This window comes from Cavia porcellus, unplaced genomic scaffold (assembly GCF_034190915.1).
Source record: "Cavia porcellus strain 051 isolate PalLab524CR breed Dunkin Hartley unplaced genomic scaffold, mCavPor4.1 scaffold_40, whole genome shotgun sequence".
In the NCBI taxonomy this organism is placed as follows: Eukaryota; Metazoa; Chordata; class Mammalia; order Rodentia; family Caviidae; genus Cavia; species Cavia porcellus.
The window spans coordinates 7,650,266-7,669,900 of NW_026947523.1; the positions used below are offsets into that span (position 1 = coordinate 7,650,266).

The window sequence follows — 19,635 nt, forward strand, 5'->3', positions numbered from 1 at the left end:
GTTAGCTCAATGGTAGAGTAGTTGCATAGCATGCACGAAGCCTTGGGTTCAGTCCCCAGCATGAGTAGGAGAAGGGAGAAGAAGCGGGGAAAAGCAAAAAGAAGAAAAGAGAAGGGAGGGAAGAAGAGTGGAGGGAGCTGTACTTTTTGGAGTATGGGTGTGATCCTTGGAACTGAGTGATGATCAACCTTTCCTACTTCCCTGAGTAGCCTTGCAGACTTTCTTTATGAAGTACCAGAAAAAACATAAATTCTTAATTTTCTCCATTATTTAAACAAAAAAGCATGCTTTACACATTATTGGCACTTTGTATTTTAAGCTTTTTTTTTTTTTGGTACCAGGGATCGAACTCACGACCTTGCGCTTGCCAGGCAAGCACTTGTGCTGCTGGGCTAAATCCCTGGGCCCTGTAAAATAGCGTTTTTAGATGTCTTTCAAACAGCATATCTTGCCTTAGAGCTGTGGAGTGTTCCATGGTGTTGAACCTATGTCCCCTTCCCCTGCTGTGCATTCTTGGGTTGTTTTCACTGTTTTATTTTTAGAAATAGGATTTGTTTCTCTAAATTCTCTTGGAGAAATTACCAGACTGGGATTACTGTATCAAAAGGTAGATGTATTTGTAATTTTGCTAGTTATGCCAGATTGCCTTCCCTAGAGGTTTACGAATGTACCATTTCACAAGCCACACTGAGAATTAGGTAGCACCTAATTCTCAGAAAGTTGGTGAATTTTCATATTGTTTTCTAATTTTCAAATGTTGGTAGAAATTTTGAGGTTAATTGAGGTAGGTTTTGTTTTCAGTGAAAAGCGGAGTTTTTGTCCTTTTGTTAGTTCCCCCTCACTGTTTTAGGAATATAGAGTTCAGGCCAAACACTTGAAATTTAAGAATTTTTTTTGTTTCACTTTTTGTTTTGATGACACTGGGGATTGAACCCAGGTCCTTTACACTGAGCTATATTCCCAGCCCTTTTTTTCATTTTTTTAGTTTCAAGACAGAATCTCACTAAGCTATCCAGGCTATGCACAAACTTATGATCCTCTTGCCTCTACCTCCTAAAATGCTGGGATTACAGGTTGAAAATTGAGGAATTTTTTGTCTTGTTTTATATTTTTGGTACTGGGGATTGAATTCCCAACCTCACACTTTCCAGAAACTTGAGTTTTAATGCTGACTTTGCTTTTGTGTCTCTAGCCTCTTTTGTAAAAGAAAGATAGTGACTTATTTGCTCTGCTTTTTGGGTATTAGGATAAAACTATGAATACATATTACTTTAGAAAAACAAGAGATTTATAAAATATAAGAAATAAGTGCCAGATATTGTGTACACGACCCATAATTTCAGCACTCAGGATGCTGAGGCAGGAGAGTTACCACAAGTTTGAGTAGTGAACTCAAAGGCCCTGAACTACACAGTGAGACCCTGTCTCAATCAATCAATCAATCAATAAGAAGTGAGTTTAATTACAGTCTTTTATGAATAATAGGTAAAGTCCAAGGATCTATAGTTGGGAATTTAGACAGGAAAATCCGAGGCAATCTAGCTAGCTACAAGAATAGGGTAAGAGATGACACAGGTGAAGTAAATGATATTTCAGTGAAATTTGCTGATGCTGGAAACAATAATTCTCTTAAGTTGAAGCATGTTCTTTGGTCTAACAGTTGACGAAAAGAGGAAGTCCAAAACTACACACATGGTGCTGCTGGAGATCATTAAAGAAGAAGGCCTGTGAGTACTGCCTCACTGCACAGCTGTTAGACAAAGCAACTCGTTGGGAGATTCCTGAGCTCCAGTGCACCTGACTCTCTCTAGGCTATAGCTTTATAACGGTGTGAATTTGTAACTGCCTGGCACTAGGTACATAATTGTTTTCATTTCCTTAAAGTCTATGTCTTGGGCCAGGGATTTAGCTCAGCGGTGTTGTAAACACCTGCCTGGCAAGCATGAGGTTGTGAGTTTGATCCCCGGTCCAAAAAAAAAAACCCTACAGCTAGCCATTTGATTCTTTATCATAGAGTCTTCCAGAAAACCAGTGGTTTGTTTACTGTGCATTAAATGCAAGATAATAGTAGTTTAGTTCATTCCTGTCAGATGCATTCAGACAAATTGTGTCCTTATTTTTTTTTAATTTGGAAATAATTTCAGATTTACAAAAAGTTGCAAAACTGAAGTTGGTACAAAGAACAACAGTATATACTTTACCCAGATTTACCTGTCATCAACCTTGTTTCCCACTCTTGTACCATTTGTGTCCACGCTTTCCCTCCTTGCTATCTTATCATACACATATACCACACGCAGATATTTTCAGGACTTTTTTGACAGTAAGTTAGATGTATCAAATCCTTTAACCCCTGTGACATTGGCCTGCTTGATCACTTGCTCTCTCTTTTTTTTTCAGTTCCTGGAATTGGACTTACGACCTTGTGCTTGCCAAGCAGGCGCTGTGCAGTTCCCTGAGCTATATCCCTAGCTCTTCCTTTCTTCTCTCTTTTCTTTCCTTTTCCTTCCCCTTTTCCATTCATGTTCCTCTTCTCCTTCTCCTTTCTTTTTCTTTCTTTCTTTCTTTCTTTCTTTCTTTCTTTCTTTCTTTCTTTCCTTCCTTCCTTCCTTCCTTCCTTCCTTCCTTCCTTTCCTTCCTGTCTGTCTGTCTGTCTGTCTGTCTGTCTGTCTGTCTTTCTTTGATAGTTCTCACTATGTAGTCTAGGCTGGCCTCAAACTCTTGATCTCTTATCTCACAATCTCCAGTATTACGAAAAGAAAAGAGAAGGAAAAAAGAATATAAGGTGTGCATAGGACATAGAGTCTGTTATGGAACAGGGATGACTGTGTGAAGAACCGCCAGCGTTTCTCAGGACTTCTCTGGCAATTTCTAGCAGCTTTTGTCCATGACCTTCACTTTGTTTTTTGTGTTTCTTCCCCAGCCTGGCACCATATCGAGGGTGGTTTCCAGTTATTTCCAGTCTCTGTTGCTCCAATTTTGTCTATTTCTACACTTTTAATAGTCTCAAAGCAGTGTGGGTCAAAGGTCAACGTGCTACTACTGGAAAAGACCTGGTAATTGGATTTGTTGCAGGTAATAAAGTTTCCTAGACAAAAAATATTTTTATATTTTAATACTCTTTGGTTCATGTTATTCTATAAGAGATTATTTAGCACCATGCATGCTATGCTACAGAGTATAGTTTTGTAGTGCATTGTTTCATACATATCTATTTTAATTATTTTAAGCACAACACTGTTAAGTATATTTACATTGTTTTGAAGCAGATATCCAGCACTTTCATCTTGCAGACCTGATTCTATACTCCTTTAATAAACTCTCCTTTCTCCCTGGCCCAGGCCCTGGTAATCACTATTCTACTTTCTGTCTTTAAGAAAGTTACTTTAAAACAAAGGTTTTCTTATGATTGTTTCAATTCATTATTGCTGATCTCATAGTGTTTTAATGTATTTGTGCCTTCGATATGTATACATTTTTTAAAACCTAAAACTGGTACTGTTTATATTGATAAACATTTTCTTTCAGATTCAGACATCTATCTTTCTCTTGTGCTCCAAATACTTTTGATAGGAGGTTCATGCTAAGCAAATATAAGGTTACCAGTCAATAATATTTTTAACAAAAACTTATATGATGTGTATGCTATGTATGTGCCACTATACTTAGAGATGCCTAGATATTAGCAGTCCAAACAACATCACAAATTTTCATTGACATTCCACTAAAGATAAACCTGTTAGATAAAAGCTTCTTATACACTAGATAGAGATATTGACTAAAAAGGCTATTTTATGCCAAAAAAGAAATTTAAGTGTGTTACAGAAAGTCATCATGCTTGTCATGTTACAGTATTATGTATGGCTTTTGATTTTGAATTTTCTTTATAAAACTATATAACTATCAAAAAAGAATTTTACTTTAGATACCTCATATAAATGGAATCATACAGTACAGTACAGTACAATCATATAGTACATTTTTTTGTGACTGGATTATTTCACTTAGTATGATACTCAAAGTTCATCCATGTTGTAGTGTGTGACGTACTTCCTTTTCAAAAAATATATACAAGGCATGGTGGCACATGAGTAATCCCAGCCCTAGGGAGGCTGAGGCAGAAAGATTGCCCAAGTTTGAGGCTAACCTGGGCTATGTCGTGAGTGCAAAGCCAGCCTGAACTACATAGTGAGACCTATGAAAAACATTTCTTTTATGGCTAGATAATAATCTTTAGTATGCATATATCTCATTGTATTTATTCATTCATCTGAATACTTTGGTGGATTCCACCTGTTGGCATTTATAAATAGTGCTAATGTGAACATGGGTGTACAGATATCTCTTTGCCTGCTTTGAATTCTTTTGCTAATACACCAGAAATGGGATTGCTGGGTGATGTGAACTTCTATGTTTAGCTTTTGGGAGGCCCTTCATACTTGTTCCATAGCAATAATACCATTGTAATATCAGCAGTAATAAAGAAGCTCCAGTTTCACCAACACTTGTTACTTTCTATTCTATGATAGTAGCTGTTGTGGCTTGGCATAACTGAAGCCATCTTGAGTCTTACATTTAACTAGTGCTCTGTATTTGACTCAGAAAAATAGGAAATTACTCAGGGTACAAGTCCCATGAGAAAAGCAGAATGAGCTGTATCTGCAGGAGAAAACTTAACATGCTCAACCAAGAAGCAGGATACAGGTGTCAACTAAAAATTAATGAAAGATTAGAGCTAAGTTGTTTCCAATAAGATGTCTTTTGTGACTCTCTTTTAAAAATCTGTAACTTTCCAGTTTGGGACCACTTGTTTGGACGCTGAACCAGGGGGGTCTGTATATAAGTGGTCCTGGGCTCAGTTAATTGAATTCCAAATTTATCAGTTTGGCTGCTTGGATTCCTGTATTGTTGTTCACAAACCCATCTCAGTAGCCATCTGAGTGGGTATGAGGCAATGCATCACTCTGGTTTGGATTTGCATTTTTCTAGTGTTAAACATCTTTTAATGTGTTAAACATCTAGTGTTAAACATCTTTTAAACATCTCTGCAGATCTGGCTCTTCAAATGTTTTGCCCAATTTCTAATCAGTTGATTTTTTTGTGTGTCCTGGAGCTATAAAAGTCCTCCATCCATATATATTGTATATATTTTGTCCTTGTTATCAGCATAGTTCCTCAGACCTTTGGAATTTGACCATACCTTGGGTGTATGCTAATTGGGTGCTGACAGCCAGACCAACCAGTCATGTGACTACAGGGGAGGGCAGAGGAGCAGGTTGGGTTCTGTCACCAATAGGCTACAGGCAGCTGGTATGCCCTGCTCTTCTGCTTCTGTCCAGTGGGCTCCATGCTTGCCAAGAGTGACTTTTGTCTGAGTTCGATCCCTGGTACCGATAAAAACGAAAAAGACAAAAAAAAAAAAAAAAAAAAAAAAGGCAAAGAGTGACTTTTGTCTTTTCTGAAACGTGCTTCTGCCAACTATTTCTTACTATAGACAAAGAGTTATGGTCTGGTATCCTCCCATGCCAAGCTGTGGTTCTGTTACAGCACCAAGCCCTTTAGTAGTAATCCCATTCCTCTACAGTGACTCTGTTCTGCTTAATAATAGCATGGGTGCTTATCTCACCTTAGTCTCACTGTTTAGTCTAAGTATGCTCCTTAAATCAGGGGTTGCCTTTTTTGTTATCTCTGTCTCCCCAGAGTCTTGGTACAATGCCTGGCATGGCAAAGGTGCTAATTCAAAATAAAAGACTGCTCTTCTTGTAGTCTTCCCATTTTAGTAAATAGCAACAATAGTCTTCTAGTTGCCCTACTGAAAATCCTGAATTTATCCTGGCTGTCTGATCCCACCTCTGATCCCTGACCAACTCCTGTTACCTTTTCCTTTATATGGCATCCAGAGTCCACTACAGTATCTCTTCTCATCCATGGGGCATGTATTCCAAGGTCCCTGGTGGGTGCCTGAAATTGCTACTAGTAATAAACTGTATATGGTATGTTTTTCCTGTACTTACATGGGTAAGGGTTAATTTATAGATTAGGTACAGTAAGAGATTAGCAATAATAAAATAGAACAATTATCAGTTATAACAATATACTATAATAAAAGTTATTTCAAACATGAGTTGCTCATGTAAGACATTTTCTATTTAATATCTTTTGGCCACTTTTGACCTCAGATAGTGGAAACTACACAACACAAAAATTTTTTTAAAATTTTATTTAAGGAGAAAAAGAAAAAAAGCAGAGAAAGGGTACAAGTGATACAGATTTACAGAAAAAAATAAACAGTAGGAAATCACTAGTTAATGGATTACATATTGTCATCTTAGAAATAATTGTTCAAGTTACAAAATTAAAGCTTATAAAGTGGACGTTCCAACAGTGAGACTGCAAACAGTTCTGTTCAGTGATCCAACAAAACTCAGTAATATCATTATCTATCTTATACACTTAAATATTCATGCAGTTATATCGTTTAGAGCACTTTCTTTTCCTCTCTTTTGTACAATGACAATTACACATTTTGGGTTTTGTTGCTCCCACAGTTCTTATTACTTTTTTGGAAGAGAATAGAACCAAATGTGACATAACAGAACAGAGTCAGTCAAATCAAAAGGGTGGACATAATAGATAATGTAAAAGCATAATACAAGGTGATCAACACTGGTTACCATAATGCCTCCCGCTATCTCTAATAGAATTGCCTATATCATCAGTTATAATAAATTGAACAAAACAGTAAAGAACAAAACCAATAAAACCAAAACATTGGAGACATTATAGGTCTTCAAAAGTAGATAATAGTCAACCAGAATGGGCGTCATAATGAATCCCACTATCTTTACAGCTGTTGCCTAAACTTTCGAACCTGGTACTATCAAGAAAACAGAATAGAGGAACATCAGTCAAAACAAGATGGTAAGAGCAATACAGGGCTTTAAATCAAGATAATGGAAAGCCAAAGTGAGTTACTATAATATATCCTGCTTTTTAAAATTTATTTTTCCCTTAATTAAAAGGATAAAAATAAAAAAGTAAATAATGGAGTGGAGATTGAGATAAAAGAGGGCATAACAGCAAAACAGCACAGACAAAACATAACCATTTAAGCAAAATAGTCTTTCACCACAAGATAATCCTGACATAAAAGTAGTTACCATATTGTCTCTTTCTTTGCAATCTTTGAGTATAACTTCATATACTGTAGCATCAAATATATCAAAACAATGTAAAACCATTTAAGAGAATGACAATATTACAGGGTATTTAGAATCAACTAACAGAAAATGAACAATGGTTTCTGTATAATCTCTTTGTCTATAAAAGTTTTTGCTTATACTATCATATATAATAAAATCCAATAAGATACCACCTGTTTAGACCAATGGAGACAGAAGAACAAAAGCTTGATGAGACTTCAAAACAAGATGATACTAAATCAGTATTACCTATTAAGACGTCATTTTCTCCAAAATAGCTGTTCCTATCATCCAATCTTCTCTGCCTCATTTCTGTTGAGCTCTTTTTCTGTCATTAGTTGTCAGTTTGTCTTCTTCATTTTGTTTTCTGCTCCATTCATTGTGGCCTCTCTGCCACTATTTCTGGATTCTTCATATTTTTCTTTTTTAGAATATCCTGCAGTATTCTCTGTAGAGTTGAATTGGTGGTTGCATATTCCCCTAGTTCCTCTTTATCCTGGAAGCACCTTGTTTTTCCATCAATTTCCAGGGATGGTTGTGCAGGATATATCAATCTTGGCTGCAGATTATTATCTTTCAAAGCTTAAATTATTTCCCCCACGCTCTTCATGATTTGATGGTTTGTGCCGAGAAGTCTGCTGTAATTCTGATGGGTGTTCCCTTGTAAGTGATCTGTTTCTTGTCTCTGACGGCTTTTAATATTCTGTTCTTGTATTGGATTTCTGGAATTTTAATTATTATATGCCTGGGTGTTGCTCTGTTTGGGTTGTAGGTGGCTGGGGTCCTGTATGCTTCATACAACTGAGTATCTTTTATCTTTTGCTAAATTAGGAAAATTCTCCTGGATTATTTCTGTGAGTAGCTTTTGTAGTTCATTTGTTTGTGTCCCTACTTCTTCTTTTATGTTCTTAATTCTTAAGTTATAGATCCTCTTATCATCTTCTAGTCTTTGTATTATTGCTGTTTGTTTCTTTGTTATTTTTAAGAAGTTTTTCATTTCATGCTCCCATATTACAAATTTGCCCTCCAGTTCAGATAACCTGTCCTTAGTTTCTTTCAAGCTGTTATGCCAGTTTTCAATAGAGTTTTTAGTTTCCTGGTAATCTTTTTGAACCTGCTTCACGTATTCTATGCTTTCTCTATTTTCTCCATCAAACAATTCTCTCCTCTTTTTCTGTTCTTCCATTCCACCATCTGTTTTTTCTTGGGTGGTACTTAGCATTTCTCTAACTATTCTGCTTATGTCTAGCTTCAGGTCATTAATAACTTCATTCCTGAACTTGTCTATGAGGCTCTGGAGATAGTGCTTTATATCTATTGGTGCAGTGTCTGCTATTGCCTCTTTCTCAGGATTGGGGGCTGAGGACCCTTTCTTGTTGCTGCCTCTTCCCATATTCTTTGTTCCTCATATATGTAAGCGTATATAGGAGGCCCAGCTTCCTTCCCTGTTGGCCACAGTCTGATTGAATTGCACTGGCTAGGTGTTCCCGCCCACCGCAGCGCACCAGGAAGTTGCAGACCAGGCAGCCTATGCGGGACTCGCCCCTCCAGGTCAGTCTACCTTCAGGCGCTGGGACCTAGGTTGTGCTAGCCTACTGGATCTCAGCCAGCAGTATCACGTAGGCTAGGCACTGCTCACCAATCCCGTTTAAGAGGGGGATATGTGACTGAAGTCACTGCAGCGCCCTGTTCCCACAAGTCTGCTCAGTCCCAGAATGGCCTCTGTTGGAGTCTCCTAGACTGTGGAAGAGTCCCAGTTTCTCTCACTCACCGCAGGTTAATGCACAGCTCCCCGCCCGTCCTGCTTTCAACTCCGTTCACCAATTTCCATTCTCAGAGCTTTCATTTGTCTCTCTCCCTGCCTAGCCGATGTACACGCAGCAGCGGCGGCGGGAAATCCAAATCGCGGCTTCCAATGACGCGGTCTCCAGCTTCCACACTGAGGCTTTTCTGTTCCTGTTATAGCACCAGGATTGCATTCCCAGTTGGTTTCTCTGAGCCCAGTTCATTCTTGGGTCAGCAGGGCATATCTCCTCTTGCTTATGATTCCTTACTCCGCACCATTCCTGAATTCTAAGCTGGGTCTTTCAGAGAGCCTCTGTAGCTGCTGCTGTCTGTCCACCATGTTCTCCCGGAAGTCTCAAAACACAAAATTGAGGATCAGGGTGTGGGTGGACTACTGTATTTGTCTCCACTACTACCTAAAGCCCAAACACCGTGAGATCTTGCTTGGGTTATCATCAGAGCCTCCATCTGATCTCCTGCTTCCTCTTTGGCCCCCTTTAGGCTGTATTCAGCCCAGTGTGATCATATTAAGACATACGAGAGACCATGTCATTACACTGTTGAAAACTCTCCAGTGGCCTTCCATCTCACTTGAGTAGGAATCAGAGTGCTTATGACAGCTCTCCCGTTTTTCTCTTCACCTATGCTGCTGTAGCCGCCATGGTCTCTTCTCCCTGACCACTGCTGGTGTGTTCTACTGTGTCAAACTGTGCTGCTGGTAGCTGCATGGTAAACTCTGATACCCTTTAAAACTCTGTAATAGTCTGTCCCTCTTCTCTGCTTAAATTTTGTCCTTGCCCTTCATTTACTCATCTATCTTGTGTGTTATCTTTCTTACACCATTAGATTGTAAGCTTCAGATTTTTTTTTTTCAGATTTCATTTTTTATTTACTGTTGTATCCTTCCACCTAGAACCAGGCCTAGAACAGTCTTTTCTGCAATATACATATGTATTTTGTTTGCTTTTGTTTTGTTTTTTAATTTTATTTGCATTTATTTCATGCTTAATTTATTCCCGTGCCCTAAGTTTTTGTTTCTTCAGTTTCTTCTGGGATATCGTTTTCTTCTGTGCAGCTTTCTCCTCTGGTTTAGGCACAGTTTGTTCCTTTTCAGGAAGGATCCTCTCGCTGTGGCAAGGGGAGCTCATGTGTGGGTGAATCTGGCCTTGAGCTCTGTAAGTACAGCGGCACATCTTGGGTGCTTTGTTCACCTGGTTATATTCAGTAACAGAGAATCTACATCTAAACCCTTTGGTTCAACATTACTCTCTACATTTTTAAACAGGCGCAGCAAAAATTCAGCACTCTTTGGGCCACGGACCCTGGGTCCAACCCCATCACTTGGCCTGAGCTAACCTACCAACTCCACCATCGTAACGCCAGAGTGGCACACATTGCTTCTCTAATGTGACATCCTTCAGATACTTGGTGGCCTTCCTATATACATATCCTTCATGGCCTGGGCAGTTTCATGGATGTTCTTAAAGTGAACACGAAGATTTGAGCGTCTTGATTTGCATGATTTTATGGGGTGTTCTGGGTCAAGAGAGTAGCAAACCATTTTCACAGGTGACCTCAGGTTGCTTACAGGAAGAGTCCTAATATATATTTTTAAAAATTCGCATACAATATTTGTACTGATTTTGGTGGTTAGTTTTATAATTGTTTGTTTATTTGTACGTTTTTGGTACCAGGGATCAAACTCATAACCTTGCACCAGGCAGGCACTTATACTGCTGAGCTAAATCCCTGGCCCTTGAATTATGTTGGGGTTTTTTGTTTGTAGTTTTATAATTTGATACATGTATTAAACCAGGCTAATAACATTTCCACTTTCTCAAGTAGTACCATTTCTCTGTGTTGAGAACTTTCAAACTCTTTGCTATTTTCAAACGTGCAATAAATTGTTGAAAACTATAGTTACCGTACTGTGTAAAGGAATATTAGAACTAATTTAACTATGTTTTAGTACCCTTTCCAATCTCTTGATGCTGCCTCTTTATCTTCCCTTCCTAACCTTTAGTGACCTCATTGTGCTCTCTACTTCTGTAGGATCAACTGTTTTAGCTTCCTTAGAGTGACAGCCTATGAAATTTGTCTGTGTTTGGCTTTCTTCACTTACAATAATGCCCTCCAGTTCCATGCACATTGACACAAATGACAGGATCTTTTTTGTGGTTAAATGTTTCATTTTATGTACACATGCATACACACATTTTCCATATCCATTCAACTGTAGGTGGACAACTTGGTTTTTCTATATCTTAGCTGTTGTGAAGAGTGCTGCAGTGAACATGGACATGCAGAAATCTCTTTGATACAATGATTTTATTTCCTTTGGATTTTGTATTGGTCAGCTTTCCCAGTGGTAAGACAAAGTACCTGACCCTTGCAGTTTGAAGAGGAGAGGTTTAGTTTGGCTCATGGCTTTTTTTTTTTTTTTTTTTTTTTGTCTTTTTCGTTTTTATCGGTACCGGGGACCGAACTCACGACTGCCTGTTTGCAAGGCAGGTGCTTATGCCGCTGAGCTAAATCCCCAGCCCCGGCTCATGGCTTTTAAAGGTTTCACTCCCTGCCCAATTGGCTTCAAGGCAGAAGCATCATGGTGGAAACATTGCATCACAATATATTGCAATCACACTAATTTAAACAACCTTGAAAGATGAATTCAGTTTTAATATTTAGATCTTTGATCCATTTTGAATTTAGTTGAGTGTGTGGTGAAAGATAGGGTCCAATTTTAATCTTGGACATGTGTAAAGCCAGTTTTTCCAGCATCATTTATTCAAGAGGCTGTCTTTCTTCCAGTGAACATGTTTGGCTCCTTTGTCAAAGATAAGGTGGCTTAGTGTGTCTACATTTGTTTCTGTATCTTCTGATCTGTTCCATTGATCTTCAGATCTGATTTTTTTGTTTGGTTTTGCCAGTACTGTGCTGTTTTTATCACAGTAGCTTTATAGCATAATTGCAAGTCAGATACTGTTTTGCCCCTGTCTTGCCTTTGTTGCCCAGAATTGTCTTTGCTATTTTAGGTCTCTTCTGGTTCCAGATGAATTTTAGGATTATTTTCTGTAGTTCTGGGAAATATGCTATTGGAATTTTGATTGGGATTGCATTGATTGTGTAACAGTTTTGGAAGTATGACCATTTTCATTATATTGGTTCTTCCTACTCAAGAGCAAGAGATGTCCTTCCATTTTCTAATACCCTCCTTAATCTCCTTGTTCAGAGTACTGTAAGTTTTCAGTGTAAGTTTTCATCCTTCATTAAATTGATTCCTAGGTATTTTAATTTTTTAGATGCTATTATGAACTATGTTGTTTCTCAAATTTCTCAGTGAGTTTATTATTCATATACAGGAAGGTTATTGATTTTTGAGTGTTGACTTTGTATGCAGCTACACTACGAATTTGCTTATGAAATCTACCAGTTTTTCAGTGGAGTTTTTGGGTCTTCTAAGTAGAGTATTATTTCATCTGCAAATAAAGTTAATGCAACTTCTTCCTTTCCTTTCGTTGTTTCTTTTCTTTCTTTGTCGAATTTCTCTGGCTAATGTTTCCAGAACTGTATTGAATAAGAGTGGTGGCAGTGGACATCCTTGCCTTGTTCCTGATTTTAGAGAAAAAGCTTTCACTTTTTGTTCATTTAGTATAGCGTTGGCTATTGGTTTGTCGTAGATGGCTTTTATCAGAGTGCTCATGGCTTCTGTAATTTTCTTATGCTCATCTGTATTTTTATCGGTATCTGCTCTGGAGTCACTAGGCATGGTCTTTATTATGGACACCATCCGTGCAGTTATCTGTGAAATTATTTCTGATTTGATTTTTCCCAGAGCCTCATTCAGTTGCTTTGTTGTTACCACTTCAAAGAGGCCCAATGGGAGGTTTTTGGATTGTCTCACCTCATTGCCCCTGGGTTTGCCTTTGGTGAACTGGATATCAGGGGTTGCATCTTAAGTGTCTTCTCATTTTGTTTTCTTTTTTTAGTTTAATTCCTGGGGTGATACTTGTAAATTACATATGGTGGGTTACTTTATTGTTAGTATTTAGAACCCTTGAGGAATGACTGCTTCTCTGAGGTATTTTCCAAACATAGCTGGTTTTTGGGTTTTGAGTCTGGTGGATGATTCTGCCTCTTCAGTTTTTGTAGATGAGAAGTTGCTGCTTGTTTGGCACAGTCCCTGGTTCTTTGGCGCCATGCTAAGATATTTTCTGTCAATCTCAGTCTTGGACTACCAGGAAGAACAGCTGTTTCGAACAGTTTTGTCACTTTTGGCTAGAGTGGTACCATTAGCATCAAACACAGCCTAGCAACTGAGAAACTGAGCTAACCATTAATTTGCTACTTTTTACCATATGAACTAGATTTGTGGTTATATAACAAAATCTAAAATAAGCCATCAAATTATATGCATTATGCAAGTCCTTAATATATCATGTTTGCAGGCTAAGGATATAGCTCAGTGGCCTAAGTGCCTGCCTGTCAAGCGCAAGTTCCTGAGTTTGATTCCTGCTACCAAAAAAAAGTTAATTTTGTCCCCAGGCATTAAAATTTAAAATGGGTTAAGGAGAAAATAGATAAGTAGAAGAAGGAGAAGAGATTAGGCTAACTTTGGGAAACTGGTACAGAAGACTGGAGGGAAAGAGAAGGAAGAGCTAAAAAGAACAAAACAGAACTATAACCACAAAGAGGATGGAAACCACATTCATACTCATTTTAAAACAAAGGAGGAAAAAACCACCACCACTACTACAACAACAAAACGATCGAGAGAAAAGAAAAAAGTCCACTCTAGATTTTTTTCTGCTGTCCCTGGTGAACAGTGGGTAGAAGTAGAGTTCCGATCCGTGTTGATTTATCCCAGCAAGCCAGCAGTAGCTTTTTAGCAGAGTAGTGGATCATCTCAGTGAGTCTGCACTTTCTGGCTGAGACGACTCTTAGCCTGCAGCCATCCGTGTACCTTCTGCAGGTATGAACTCAACTGAGAGCCGCTAGGTGGAGCCAGAGCAGCTCTGAGTTCTGAGCTCAGTCAGTCTATCTCCTAAATGTCTCTTGGCCAGTCACTGTCTCACACAGGAGGACTGAGCCATCAGCACTCCAGCTAATACAGTCCTCCACAGCCACTGCACCCTTCCACTGTTGTGACTTTGTAGAGGCCTCTGGGGCACCAGCTGTCACCAGGTATCTGCAAGTTTGTACTGCTCCTCTTATGCAGTGAATCCTGTCTCATGGAGAAGGCCTTACTGCTGGGTACCTCCTCCTCCTTCAATGAAGTTTCTGTGCTCACTCTATCCATGGGCTTCAGTTCATGCCTCAGATTCTTCCTGGATCCAGCAGACCCACTTCCCTCCTCCTTGTCTTTCTTGTGTTGCTATATTCCAGCATCTGGATGGTGACTTTCAGAGAAGCTCTTTCTCTGCTACTTACCACTCCTCCATCTCAGTGTACCCCCTGTGTAATAGCTAAATCTTAAAAATAGTTCAGATGTCCATCAACCAGTGATTGGAAATCAATGGAGTACTACTCTGCCATAAAGAAGTTTGAGGCATTTCTAGCTAAATGAATGTACCTTGAGAGCATACTCTTTAAGTGAAATAGATTGGACACACATGTAAATACTGCATTGTTTCTCTGTTGTGGGAAACCAAAAGTGTAAATAAAAACCACAACATATGATAGATATTATGAAATAGGAAGAAAATGTTCAAATGGTAAGGGGTACTGGGTGGAAGGACAGGGAAAAGAAGGAAGGGAAAAGGAAAATATGAGAAAAGGAAAAAATGGAAAACTTTTGTAAGTAAGGAGAGGATCAAAGGGAATGTAGGGGAATGGGGAAAGAATCAAGTGTACAGATTTTTCTGTACCTGCGTACAGAAGAATCAAGTACAGGAACAAATTCCCTATGATAAATGTGTTCATTATATATACTTAAAATGTTCCAATAAACTTAATGAATTTAAAAATTTTTAAAAAGTAGTGTGATTAGTTGCTGATCAATTGAATTAGATCAGTGGTTCTCAATTAAGGCTGATTTTGATTTATAGAATGCATCTGACCATGTCTGGAGGCCTTTCTTGCTATCACACTAGGAATGCTGTGGGTATCTGGTGAGTAGAGGACCAGGTACTACTAAGCATTCCGTATGCACACACGGACACCAAAGATTCATCCAGCCCAAAATGTCAGTATTGTCACAGTTGAGCGATCTTACATCAAAAAATGTTCTAGTACTGTATAATTCTGAGATTCTCTGATTAGAGATCTCTCTTTCTGACTGTAGAGAATTCTTTGGAAATTATTTTTGTTTTAAATTTCTCTTCATAAAATGTTTCTATATATTAAGAAGGACACATTCTTAGAATAATTAAAGCGTTTTTACTTCATCTGGAAAGCACTGTTGGCACTATCGTTGAGGAAATGAGTTTTATTATCAGTAAGGAAACCTAGGAGCATATCATTATTTAAGTTCTGTTATTATTTACTGTATTTTCACAGAAAAAAAAACCTCATAAACACTCTGGAAGAATTTGGGAACCAAATCATACCAATTAGTTAAATGAAGAAGATACTTGCCATTTTTATGAAACTGGAATTTTTGCCAATAATTCTTTTTGAGTGCCAGTGGTACTATCATTGTTGTGAGAGCTCAGAATACATTTCTTGCCATCAGCCCTTACTCTGGCAAGTCAGGTTTGTTCTTTGTGTGTCGAGTTAAATTCCTTCCTAAGTCTAGAGTCAAATGGCTAGGTTTGGCTTATAAAAAAATGTTGTTGGTACATTTTAGATATAGATGATGATACCATCCATCATTCATGAATGGTATTTGTGGCTGTACATATGTCTTGCTTCCTCTTTTTTTCCATCCCCCCCCCCCCCCGCAACCCTTCTTTCCTTCCTTATAGATTTGGCTTTGGCCTGCTATTATCTTGTATTAGTGATCATTAGTCATGTTTTCCAGGGTTGCATTTTTATGTTCTCTCCCTGACAAAGTGGCTAACTGCTGACAATCTTGTTTGTTTTTAAGATTTAAGAAGTAGATAGCTGTGTTTCTATTATTCCTTCTGTAGGGATGAAGGGAAAGCTCCCCTTCACCTTTTGAAGGGTCATGGAAATGAACTAGCAGTAGTCAGATAAATAGGAGAAAAGGCACACTCATTTGTTTAACGTAGATGGGGGATCATGGGAGAGTGACTGCCCAATAACTCAGTGAGGTCCAGAGGTTTGGATGCCTGTCTTCATAGAGAGGAAGAACATTTTTGAGAGAGAGTAAGTAGTTATCAGGGAGGATGAGTCAAATGGGAAACGACAATAGATTGTGACACATCCTATCCAGATGTGACAACATTTCTCTTTCTTCTTGTAATAAGTAAGGAAAGCCCAGGAAGAGGGTGGGAAGGCAAATTGTTTTCCTTTTGCTAAATTGTCTTTAGGGAGACAAACAAACATCAGAGTCAAGCCTTTTCTAATACTTGCTAATCTCCAAGGTAATCAGCATACCAGAGTACTGCATTTTAGAATGATAGTCCCTGGAATCCTACATCCAAATTGGTGAATACTTTCTTGTGTTCAGTTACTGTTCTTAACTTTGGTCCTATTTTTGTTTGTTTGTTTTTATTGTTATTTTAAAAGAAAAGAACATAAGACTCATAGATGGTCAAATTAGGAGAAAATTAACCTCCTGTCCTTAGGTAAATAAAGTACTAATTAGTATTCCCACATTAGGGCTGAAGTCATGTCCATAGATCGTAACTGGCTAGAGTTTTCTATACAAGCTCATAAATAAGCAGACAGCATTCTTTATCTTTCCAGCCTGTCATGCATTATTAGGAGAGCTGGAATTAGTATTCATGGGTTGTTTGTGGCATGTTTTGCCTCCATGGAATGTTGGCCTTTGCTTGATTATGTAAGTTGCAAATTTTAGTAAAGTTTTGGATTCTCAAGTATTTTCAGCATATTTCCCAGAAATTCATAAAATTATAGTGGTTAAAAAGTACCTCTTAATCTCTCTTGACTCAGGATGAAAAATGAACTTAGAGAGCTTTGACATAAGAATTGTTTTTGTGAGGACTGTCTGCTCTTAAGTAATACAGTGCACTGTGTATGGAGGTTGTCCTTAGAATCCTTTCAGTCCTTCAGCCACGTCAGTCAGGGGACGTGAAAGCACAGTTTTAAATGATGACTGAATCTTCATCTTGGCTACATTGCCTCTAACTTGTCTTCCTTTATGCTTACTTCTTAAATAGAACATGAAGGAAAATTTTAATTTCTAAAGAATTTGTTTAAATGGGCAACACATTTCATTTGCTTAGAAAAGTTTGTACCCTGTGCCTTTTTATAGCATCCAGGGAGCTTGTGACATCCAGGGTTCTCAGTTTTTTTCTTCCTTTTCTCTCAAAAAAGAAAGTGCAGTAGACTGCTCAGTCCACTTCTAGTCCAAAGCGCTGCACTGAGCAGGATCCCTTCTGTGCTCTGCAGGTAGGCCCCTATCGATAGCCTTCCATCTTGGCCTCTGTGCCACTGGCACTTGTTAAAAATAAGACCAGCAGCAATGGTTTCTGGTGAGACTTCTTCAGACCGGGATCAGTGCCTCATGTGATAGCATATGCATATATTGTCATAATTAAAGATAACATCTTGGTATTTTTGTGACTATACAAATATACAACTCACCAAGTTATTTGATGATAGCTTTTATTTTGAAAATGTATTCTCCTGATCCTCCTAAGTTATTGGTTGAAAAATATCTTACTTTTGCAATTGTATGCAGCAGATGAAAATACTGACTGTGAATCATGCTGTTTCACCAGGTTTATCCCTGGCTAACCTTTTTTTTTCTTTTGGACTAGGGATTGAGCCCAAGGTGTCACTGAGTTACATCCTGGCCCTCCCACAACCCCCTTCTTTTGAGACAAGTTCTCACTAAGTCAGTAAAGTGCCTACGCCGCGCTCAGAGTTTGAGCTGAGAGTGCTGGGTTACAAATATGGCTTGACTAAACTCTTATTTTCTGTGTTTTAAGACTCTTTAAATCAAAACATTCTTGTTCATTTGTGGTCAGATGACTTTTAGTAAACAAATGCATCTCTTCCTTAGGACTGTCCCTTTGGGCTCTGCAAGGCATGGCAAGAGCCACACAACTCCCAAGTGCTTGCTTGCTGGGTGTGTACCTTGCTTAACATTTATAAAGTGTGTCCCATGTCCCAGGCACTTGGTTACAATTCTATATGATATGTTTTTCATCATTTCAGGGCTGATGAGCATTTTAACATCTCAAGGTGGTGTTAAATTGGGACCATGTGTTTTCAAAAAAGAAGCACCTGGCTTATTATGTTGTTCCACTGTGTCAGCCTTGGGGGGCCAAGATCCATCCTTATGCTTGTAAGGATCACCATGCTTGTGAGGCTGTTTCAGGTGTTTCGTGACTCTATAACTCTGCCTGCCTGCCTGCCTGCCGCCCTAATTCTTTAAGGCATGAGAACTCTTCTGTGAGCTTCTAGTCCCCGTTGAAGCACTTTGAAATGTCACCACTTTCTCCCTTCTGTCACTCATTGTACCAGATCCACCCTCACTGAAAAGCTATGTGAACTACTTATGTGAGTGGACAGTTCTGTTTTTGCTGACACTGACATAGACTCAGCATGTTACCAGTAAGTCCATCCCCACAAAGCTATTATTTTAAAAATTGAATCTAAAAAATTATTAGAATTGCTTTTCAATTTTTTCTGTGATAGGGATGGAACCCAGGGCCTCCAGCATGCTAGGCAAGTACTCTACCCCTGAGCTATAGCCCCAACCCAAAATTGCTACTTTGAATGCTTTAAAAATCAAATGATTATTTTGGGCTGTATAAAAAAAACTGACTTCTTTTCATTCAAGTGAAGAGGTGCTCCTACAAGCCATTTTGCTATTAATCAAAAAGGCTTCAGATTGCTTCTGATGGTGGCATGTGTTGTACCCTGGCACACAGGTTTTACCTGATGTCAGTGACACATGTAAAGATGCTACTGGTATGCAGCAGACTGTATTCTCCTAATCCTCCTAGTTACACTTTACTTTGTCTCCCCATCTCTTTTTAAGGAGTGGTGAATGTGTTGCTAACGACTCCACTGTGGGTGGTAAACACCAGACTGAAGCTGCAAGGGGCAAAATTTCGGAATGAAGACATTGTACCAACCAACTACAAAGGCATTATTGGCAAGTATCTCTAAGTGATGTTTCTCCCCAAAGTATTCTTCCTCTTTGTATCTGGAGTCTGTTGCCACAGTAAAGCTACTTAACCACCTCAAGTCCCAGCAATCATCAGGGAGTATTTGGTTAGCTCAGGTGTCAGTGAGTTGACAAGGCTTTACTCATTTGGGCCAATCCCACCAGAGAGGCTTAAGTGCATTTGTACCCTCTCATCCTCCTGGGATGAGCCTTGAACATATTCTGGTATGCCAAAAATGCTAGAGAACACAGCCCCAATGTGCAATCATTTCAAGCCTGATGACTTCCTAGTGACCAAAATGAAAGAATTTTGCCCTAGTATAAATTATTATACAGTTACGGCGGTGGTCTAACATGGTGGAAGACCAAAGCAGGAATGCCTACCACTTCCTGCTTCTTCTTCAGCTTTAATTGCAACTCTCTTTCCTGTTTACATACACAGAG

General features: G+C 38.7%; 1 protein-coding gene and 1 pseudogene across 1 annotated transcript in view; one reads left to right on the forward strand and one right to left on the reverse strand.

Moving 5' to 3' along the window:
• Slc25a17 (solute carrier family 25 member 17) overlaps positions 1-19,635 on the forward strand; it is a 40,314-nt gene that overhangs the window by 14,038 nt on the left and 6,641 nt on the right. The window contains exons 3-5 of the mRNA XM_003470379.5: positions 1,661-1,727; positions 2,924-3,075; positions 19,063-19,179. Coding sequence (XP_003470427.1) covers positions 1,661-1,727; positions 2,924-3,075; positions 19,063-19,179 — 336 coding nt within the window. The remainder of the gene's footprint in view (positions 1-1,660; positions 1,728-2,923; positions 3,076-19,062; positions 19,180-19,635) is intronic.
• On the reverse strand, positions 9,998-10,577 carry LOC106027861 (large ribosomal subunit protein uL22-like; annotated as a pseudogene).